Source organism: Malaya genurostris, chromosome 1 (assembly GCF_030247185.1).
Source record: "Malaya genurostris strain Urasoe2022 chromosome 1, Malgen_1.1, whole genome shotgun sequence".
NCBI classification, from domain to species: domain Eukaryota; kingdom Metazoa; phylum Arthropoda; class Insecta; order Diptera; family Culicidae; genus Malaya; species Malaya genurostris.
In genome coordinates this window covers 111,881,338-111,890,678 of record NC_080570.1, presented here as the reverse complement: position 1 = coordinate 111,890,678, position 9,341 = coordinate 111,881,338, and the positions used below count along the sequence as shown (strand labels likewise).

At 37.6% G+C, this 9,341-nt stretch overlaps 1 protein-coding gene across 1 annotated transcript in view; it reads right to left on the bottom strand.

Annotated features, from left to right (window-relative positions):
• The window catches only part of LOC131425421 (proton channel OtopLc-like), a 16,626-nt gene extending 8,961 nt beyond the window's left edge, over positions 1-7,665 (bottom strand). The window contains exon 1 of the mRNA XM_058587325.1: positions 7,387-7,665. Coding sequence (XP_058443308.1) covers positions 7,387-7,527 — 141 coding nt within the window. The 5' untranslated portion in view covers positions 7,528-7,665. The remainder of the gene's footprint in view (positions 1-7,386) is intronic.
• Between the last annotated feature and the right edge of the window lie 1,676 nt (positions 7,666-9,341).

The following is a 9,341-nucleotide window of genomic DNA, read 5'->3' as shown; positions in this document are numbered from 1 at the left end:
GTGCAGTCACCGATTTTAACTATCATAGTACGGTTAATCAAATAAGACTGCAGCCAGTTCAAAAAAGGACCGCTAAATCCAAGTCTTCCTAGTTTTGCAATAGCTATTTGGTGATTTATTTTATCAAAAGCAGCGGAGAAGTCAGTATATATATTTTCAACCTGATGTCGCGCCTGTAACGACTGAATGACATAGGAAGTATAACACACAAGATTCGTAAATGTAGATCGTTTTGGCATGAAACCGTGCTGAGTTGAAGATATATAATTAGAGCAATTGTGTATGATGAAATCCAAAACGACTAATTCAAAGAGCTTAGATACAGCACACAAAGCGGCAATTTCTCTGTAATTCGATAAAGATATATGAGAAAGACAAATTTTATTTCTTGAGAAAGACAAAATTTTATTTTCTGCGATTGAGTTTAAGTTCAGTTAAGATTAGTATTGTACTGTCACATAAACCCGATGAGATGACACAATAATAATAATAATCATTTTTAACAACTCAACATATAAGGAGTGTATCGAAAATAAGCTATCCACATACATTTGTGTTGTACGCATGTATTTGTGATGGTTTTGTATGCTCAGATCACAGATCGTTTGTTTACTTGTTTGTGCGGTTGAAATTCTGTGTTTTCAAAATGTCGCGTATTGAAAAGAAAGTGAAAATTAAGGTTCTATGTTAAGTGAAAAGGGTATTACTATGCGAAAATTGGCGAAGAGGTTTGGAATTCATCATGGCAGTGTTCAAACCATCATTAATAAGTTTGGGGAACACTATTCTTTGGATGAGCTACCAGAAAGAGGCAGAAAACCTGGTTCTTCCAACCCGAAACTGGACCAGAAAGTGGTATCTCTAATCATGAAGAACAAATCAATGTTAATACGTGATTTTGCCAAAAAAGCAGGAACGAGTGTCGGAATGATCCAGCTTATCAAGAGGCGAAATCATCTGAAGACCTACAAGAAGCAAACAATCTCGAAACAAAGTGTGGAACAGAAGAAGGGAGCAGCAACAAGGGCCCGGAAATTGTATTCGCGTGTTTTTCTGTGTCATGATGCATGCGTTTCGATGCACGATGAGACTTATATACAGGAGGACTCAAAAACCCTTCCAGGTACTTTACTGTCGTCGTTAGGGAGGATGTGAGCGATTCGTACAGGTCGATTCAAGTGGAGAAATTCGGTCTAAAGGTACTGATATGGTCTGTCGTTTGAAGTCAACCATTTTTACACTACCGGAACTATAAATGCAGAAATCTATCGATCTGAGTGTCTCCAGAAAATATTGCTGCCTTTATATAAGAAGCACAGTACACCTCCACTGTTTTGGACGGATTTAGCGTCGGCTCACTGTGCCAAAACCACTCTCAATTGTCTTGCGGAAGAGGGTATATATTTCGTTGAGGAAATATCAAACCACCAAATTGCCTCAGCTTCGACCCATCGAACGTTACTGGGCAATCGTGAAGAGGGTCTTCAAGAAGACTGGTATAGCAGCTGGGAACATGCAGGAGTTCAAAAAAATTTGGGCTCAAGCGTCCAAAAAATGCGATGCAACACTTGTCCGGAACTTGATGAAGAACGTTCGATCAGAAGTTTGAAAATTCGTGAAGGAATAACTTAAATTTAATCCGGTTTTCATTATGCTCAAGATTAACCTCGTACAGTAAAGGGACAATTTTTAGTTTGAATAATATATCGTTTTTTATCATAAATTGAAACATATGTGGATAGCTTATTTGCGATTCAGTGACGGCCGAAACAATTATCATGGTGGTTCTCTGTTGGATTGTCATGTTTCTGCTGATGTCTACTGTCGTAAAATGAGACTATTGCAATTTCATTCACTTGGTGGATACTGTACTGTGTTCCAAACAGAAATTTACTCGATTCTGTATGAAGTTCGAATAATACTTCAGCAGAGAATCTGAGGTAAACGAATTGTTTTTTTGTTCCTACGGTCAGGCAGCTTTAAAGGCACTCAGTTCGAATGATTTACGATTTATTATGAGTATTAAGCCTTTCTAGTATTACTGGAAATAAATGGGCTGATGGCAAGCTGTTGAGCATTATTCGTGCACACTTAGAAAAAATCGTGTAAATTTATGTCTTTATAGATGCACATAAAAGCAGCGTCATAATTTACTTAGATTTACAATTTAAAGACACCAAAATTAGTGTTACATGTTAATAAATGTAATATTGTGTCATCACCGAAACAACTACGGCATGCTTGACATTACGTCATGCGTGAATTTCATTGTTTCTAAGAGTGTGTGATTTGTATGAATGCGATTACGGTACTTCATATCATCTGATGTGTAACTGTCCTGCATTGACGAAATTACGTATCCGGGTTTTTGGTTCTCTATACATGATTCAATCCATGTATGGAGATCTTAAATTGATGGATACTCGTTTATCACCCAACTAGCGGACCCCTGCACACTTCGTAGCGCAATAATATGATGTAGAAAATCAAAACTACTTATCAATTTTAATGATTATTGAAGAAAAATCTCATTATAATGCTCTATGATAGTGGCCCCAACCTTTTTATATCGCGGACAACAGGACAAAATATATAAAACCGATGGCATGCCAAAACGCAAACAGGCAGCGTACAATTTACCATGTGAAAAAAACTCTAAATTCACGCTACAGACTCATAACGATTATTGACAGTAACAGAAAAGTTAAACGGATGAGAAAATGACGTTCAAATTGAAATGGCATAGCATCATTGGAATGCGTGGAATGAAAACTTTTTCTTCATTTGCCATTCAAAATTGTTGTCTCGACAACATTTGCGATTAATTTTTAAACTTGTAACTTTTTTGTACTTGTACCTCTATTGTCTGCACTTTATTTTGTACTTTGGGTGTTTGTTCCTGTACTTTCTGTGCTTGTTTCAGATTTTTTCCTGTACGTTCTATACCTGCTCACGTATTTTCTGTATTTGGTCCTGTAACTTCTGTACTTATATCTGTACCATCTGCACATTCTGTACCTTTTTCTGCACTCAATTGTGCCAGTACTTTCTATACTTGTTTCCCTCATTTCTGTACTTGGTTTTGTACTATCTGCACTTGTTCCAGTACCTTCTTTATTTCTTCCTGAACTTAGCTTCTGTACTTGTTCCTTTTATTTCTGTACCTGTAGCTGCCCCGGTGAACTTCCCACAGCTCAAAAACTATCTTTGGATGGAAATTATTTCGAATACTCTTAAGTCATAATATTGGAACGACCTTGATTGCTCGCGATCAGTGAAGTAGAATGGTAGAATGTTCCGTAAAAATGAACCATCTGACAATTGTTTTTGATTCGATCTTAACATTTTTCCCCAAAACATGTATACACGTACACTTCGCACTTTAAAGCAGCTTTTTCCTGCTCTTAAGGTAGCGCTTCGCCGTGGTCAGGTCGAAGCGAGACAACTCACTGCTTCCTCTTGCTTTGTCGCCGAAATTTCACCCTAAATTGCAAATTTCTTCAATACTAAGCCGATTCACGAAAAATCAAAAACATACGATTGTAGGTGAATGATTTTACAATGCATTTGGCGAAAAATATTAGTTAGAAAGCTTTTTATTCGCGAGATTTCGTGCGAGTTTTGTTAAACATTTTGTTTTCTTTTTTCCTTTCCTCGCTATAAACAACTCGCATATGTAGGGATGTGCTACGTTTTCAACAAAGCGTCAAAGCTAGTAGCGATGAAAATCATTACTGATTTCTGGTTCACCTGAAACATGAATAGACATTATTTTACAAAGTAGTAACACTTACTTACATTTTCTACTCATCTATATTCAACGTTTACGCAGAGAGAACAAACAAAGAAAACAAAAGAAATGTTGTTGGCGTCTACCGCATGTGACATTTTGCACACCCCAATGCATGCGTGGACATTGTGTGCGTGCGAAAAAATAAGGAAAAACTCATTTATTTTTATAACTCGCACGAAATCTTTCGATAAAAACGTTTATCAGGCACAATTTATATACGAATCGATAGAAAAATTATTTATCTTGAATCGTATGTTCTTGGAATTTCCGTTTTCTTCCCCGTTTTCTCACAATTTTGGGTAAAGTGTATGAAACCCCTGGATAGGCAGCGAACTTCCGTGATCACGGCGAAGCGCTACCTTAAAAGTGCCAAATGATTCAAGCAAAATACAACCAAAATCAGTTCGATGGTTTATGAGCAAGAGAGTGAATCATTCGAATAGGTAAAACATGTCGATGAGTTCCCAAATCACGGTTCAATCAATGTGATTTAAAAACAGGAGGCAAACGGCATTTTCGAAGTACTCTGGGTTGATATAATTCAAATCGCGTTTGGGCCAATTGAAGAAGTTTGGACTGAAATAAATAACCGAGCTTGCAATTTGAAGCAATTGAAGAAATTTAGAGGTCGTTTCGAGAAAAATTTACACAAAATCTCGTCCAATAAATCCTTCAAAGCTATAGCATGGGAAATGCTTATGAAAAATTTAAGCCTAGAAAATTTCCAAACAGTTTTGGTGTTTCAGTTAACGGTCTTAATTTGAAGGCAGCACACCTCAATCCTGTTGTCTCAGTGCATTATGACAGCAATAATTATATCTATCAAGAAGATAAGATTTACATTTCTGGAGTTTTAGTAAAACAACGAATCATAAAAAAACGTTAACCACTTTCTTTTCTTATAGTCGTTTTATAATTTGACTTCACGGCATTGAACCCAAATTTATATATCGGAAAATGGAAACCTGTATGCTGTTCATTTGGAGCCCTTACTTAATTGAACATGTGATTCGAAATAAAGAAACACGTGAATCAAGTAGGCTCAGTGAAATTTTTTCACAAATCAGCTCGTTTGGCGCCAAACGGTTTTATTATGTCGTTTTCGCTTGAGAAAACCGAAACTGACCCAGGGTAGTTTCATCTCACAAACACATTTCACGAAATTTTGTTTGGTTCGCACTTAGCAAAGGGAGAGTGAGCAAGCCTGATATAAAAACCAGGTTCGAAACTGACTCGATTTTCAGTTCAATAACGTTGAAACTAGGTTCGAAACTGGCTTCAAACAAACGGTTTGACAGCAGTTAGAGTGGAAACTAGGTTCGATTTGGTATCAAGCGAAAACGACATTAATAATCTAGTATTCAGATTTTGCTCTCCAGCGACCAGCAGCATTGCATAACTCGATACGCGCCAAACAATCATTGGAGATTTAGCATGCATTGAATGGAAAATTTCCAATTCTAAACGAACCAATTTTCTAGTTTTTCTCTACTTTCCCGAAGGATTTTCCTTATGTACTATAGCCTAAAACCTCCGCATAAACGTCACCTTTCGAACAAAAAAAAATCATTTTAAGATCGGCCCACGCATACCAGAGAACATTAGCATTAGCAACACACACTTTTTTCACTATTATTTTATATATATATATATATATATATATATATATATATATATATATATATATATATATATATATATATATATATATATATATATATATATATATATATATATATATATATATATATATATATATATATATATATATATATATATATATATATATATATATATATATATATATATATATATATATATATAGATAGATAGATTATTCACGAGAAAAATGAAATCGCGACACAAACACTCACTACGGCTCTGTTGGGATAACGCAGGTACAAATCCTTCTTGAACAATAAAGAACACGGAAAGGCAAGAGTTTCTACACTATTCGGTTTACCAAAGCTCGGAAATTTTGGTAAAGGTAGTTGAGCAATTCTAGAAATTAACCGCAAGAAAAGTGGACAAAATCAGCATCGAATATATATGAAAATGCAGAGATCATTCATTGTAATCGCATCACGTACGAACGGATGGACGGATTTACATGATTCTTTTTTTTTTTTTGTTTGAGAAGTTTTTTTTGTTTGTACATCAAAAAATTAGGAAAACTTGCCGGAAAAGTGAAAAAAATCCATAAAATTGTTTTGTATGGACCATGGAATTTTCCGTTGAAAAAGTCGTCTATGCTTGCTAGATCATCGATAGGTGTTGAGCGCATAAAGAGCAGTGGTGGCAAAGCATCGATTCTGAACAAGCAAAACGTGTTCGTTCCGAACCAAAAAGCGAACCACCATCGCAAGTATAAATTTGTCAGTACCACCGTGTTTAGCCGCCGAAGAAAAGAAAACTAGATCGTTGAAAAAATCGTTTGGGGCACTACGAGTGATCTTCTCTCCAAATACGGCAATTTTGTCTTGTTGAAGCCATTCAAACAAAAAAGTGCCTCATCACTGAAGAGAATTTTGCACAATAAACAGTTTTAATTGATCCCTGATTTAAAATAAAAATATCCACGATTTGGAAGCGTTGTTCTGAAGTTAACGTACTCATGATGATTCGTCAAACAATACTGAGTTCTACTCACTTTACACTATCAAAACAACTTTCAAACAATAAAGTAGTCCCTACTTCGAGTTTAAATATATAACAACGTTTATACACACAAGAGTGGAAAACTCGTTTAAGTATTTTTGAAACCAAAACCCAAATGAAACCTTCGATTGCAAAAACCGGCATTCAAAATTCTGATTTTTGCTTTTTAAAAGAACCTAAACAAGTTTCCAAAGTATATTGCGTTTATCCGATTTATGCTTTCAACCGGCCAACTCATCTCTGTGATTTACAAAATTCCTGTCCAGAACTGGACTTGAAACTGAAACTAACTTGTTTTGTTAGAAGGTCTCAATCATTTGCGATCTAATCCGTAGCACATTTTTCATGGTGAAGTGATTTGTAAAGGATAAAGATGCAGCATTTTTTCTAAACCTGGTGATGATCTGTTCTCTTCGCCTATTTCTAATTTTAAAAACATTCGAAGCATTTCATCTTTCCCAACTCCGCAAGATTATCCATAAAATATCTCATTCCATCCACGCTCGTGTGAGCAACAAATTATTAAAACCCGCCTCTTTGATGGCTGCTCCAGCGGAAATAATTTCCTTCCTATCCCCCCGTTTTTAAATTTAGTTGCACTTCCGCTTCGAACAGAAAACAGCCATCATGTTGATACATGCCAAAGAAATGGATGGCACTATTCAAGCGTAAAAATGTGGCTCATCGCACCGGAACTTCAATCACTAATTCGGTCCCCACAGCACGTAGTACAGCGCCGGGCAAGGTTCGGGCAGGTGTTCTGGATCCCTCAGTTCCAGACAGGAAAATGGTAGCAAATCCGATGGAATCTAGTTTAATTGGTCGGAAAAATACAGTCCACCCGTGCCGTGTTGGAAATGAAAGAAATTTCCCGTATCAACAGTCATAAATTTCCAGATATCGGAGCGAGCTTTCCGCTGTATGAATTCACCTACCGTCGATTTTTCGTCCTCAACGTCTAAAACTGGTTGCAATCTGATATCGTGTGCCGCTTCCTGGTGGAATGATTCGGATGCGTCCGCTGATTCGGAAGCCATCCGAGGCCCACCGGACTCAACATTATCTTGGGACGGCATCTTCCGAATCGACACTCTAAACCACTCCGGTAGATGGTTTCAGTGGCACCCCAAGTTGCCGAGTTAAACTTTGTTGTAATAAATTTTTGACGAACAGCGACGGCCCAGGGATGTACCGAGCAAGCGATCCATTCGCGACGGAATTCGTACCTAAACTGACTTAGCAAAAATAAGGAAATACCCACCGCCGTGGCCAGGGAAAATCTCCTGCGCTGATAAGGGTCTTTCGATCGATTTGGAAGCGGAGAAAATTTATTGTCTCCTCATCGAATGTACGAAATCAAGATAAGCGCGGAAACAAGTCCAAAGAGGATATATGATGAAGGCTTAAAACTGCTAAGCCGAAAGCAGTGATTTACGCCGATAAAGAAGTGGTTGCGCATTCGGGTCCCGTATTGATTTCGGTTTGTTGTTATCTTGGTATCGGAAAACACCGATCATAGTAGGCGCTGATTTATTGTGATGGAGTGCAAATTGGTTGGTTCGGTTTTTTATCTGTTTTGCTTGCGAGCTTGTAAATCACGGATGAGTCTGGTGTGTGGGCGTGTGTCTCTTACTAATCGAGGCGAATTGAATTGTTTGAACAAATTAATGTAATTATTTTTTTTAGGTTCAATTGTCTGACGAGAACCTGTGATTCATAACGCTTAGTGTTGTAAACAATAGCAAAGACGTAACGTTTTCATACTTCGGTGTTATCTTTCTCAACATTCCTTGATTTACTGATCCAGTATAAGGTTAAGGATTAATTTTTCACAAAAGATAACTCAAGAAACTGAGAAAAGGAATACACTCGAAGCTCACGGTAAAAACTTGACGCCTTTTCATGTACAAACATTGAAGTGACACTCTAAAGTCCCTTCCAGGTGTCCCTCGTATTGAAGATGCAACTTCACAGGATATCTCATTGGTGCTCATTGGTCCGCATCTTATTAATCGTCTCCACATACACACACACACATTCACACATCCCGGAAACGCCGCAGGTTCAAATTCATTGGCCTTGTTTAGAGCTTCCTGAACCACGAAAAGTCTTTGATGATGTGCCATTAGATTGTCACACACGGTCCCACCGATTACCGACAACAAACAACAACAACGGCAACAAAAACGAATAATGATAAAACTGAGCCGTGTGTGTGTGTCGGAGTGTGTGATACCTTCCTGGGCCGGACTTACCTCAACTGTTCGGTTCCGGAGTGCAGCGATCAGGTATTCAAAGCGGATAAGGCACGTGTTCATTCAGGCGTGTCGACGTCGAGAGCGGCCGTTTCATTTTGCAGTTCAGGAATTTTTGAGCCCATCCCATTCGATGTTGACATGGTTCGATGAAGGTAATCGGAATTCTATAGCATATGAACCAATTCATGGCACGATGTGATGATGAAACTGAGAGGTGAGGCCTGGGGAATGGCGATGTGGATCGAACTGCAGGGTCCACGACTGTTTGGCTGGTACTTTGCTACACTTTACTGTGAACAATATGGCAATTTCAATGATTTACCGATGTACCGTTTCGCACACCCAGTGAATATTTATGCCGCCTAAGCTACTTCATCGATGGGATTATAATCCAAAGTTCTAAATCTACATTTCATCTTTTTCAAGTTGCAGCTTTAGAACAACAATAACAAAATTTCAACATGTTTGGCAATTGTGACAAATGTTCTATTTTTCTTCAGCAAAGTTGCTCAAAATTAGATTTCCTACAACTACACAACCAACCACCAACAAATAGTATTTAATAGAGACAATATCTTTGTCTCGTTAATTTCTGTTTCGCCACGAGCAGTCAATTGTCAATAATAATTTGG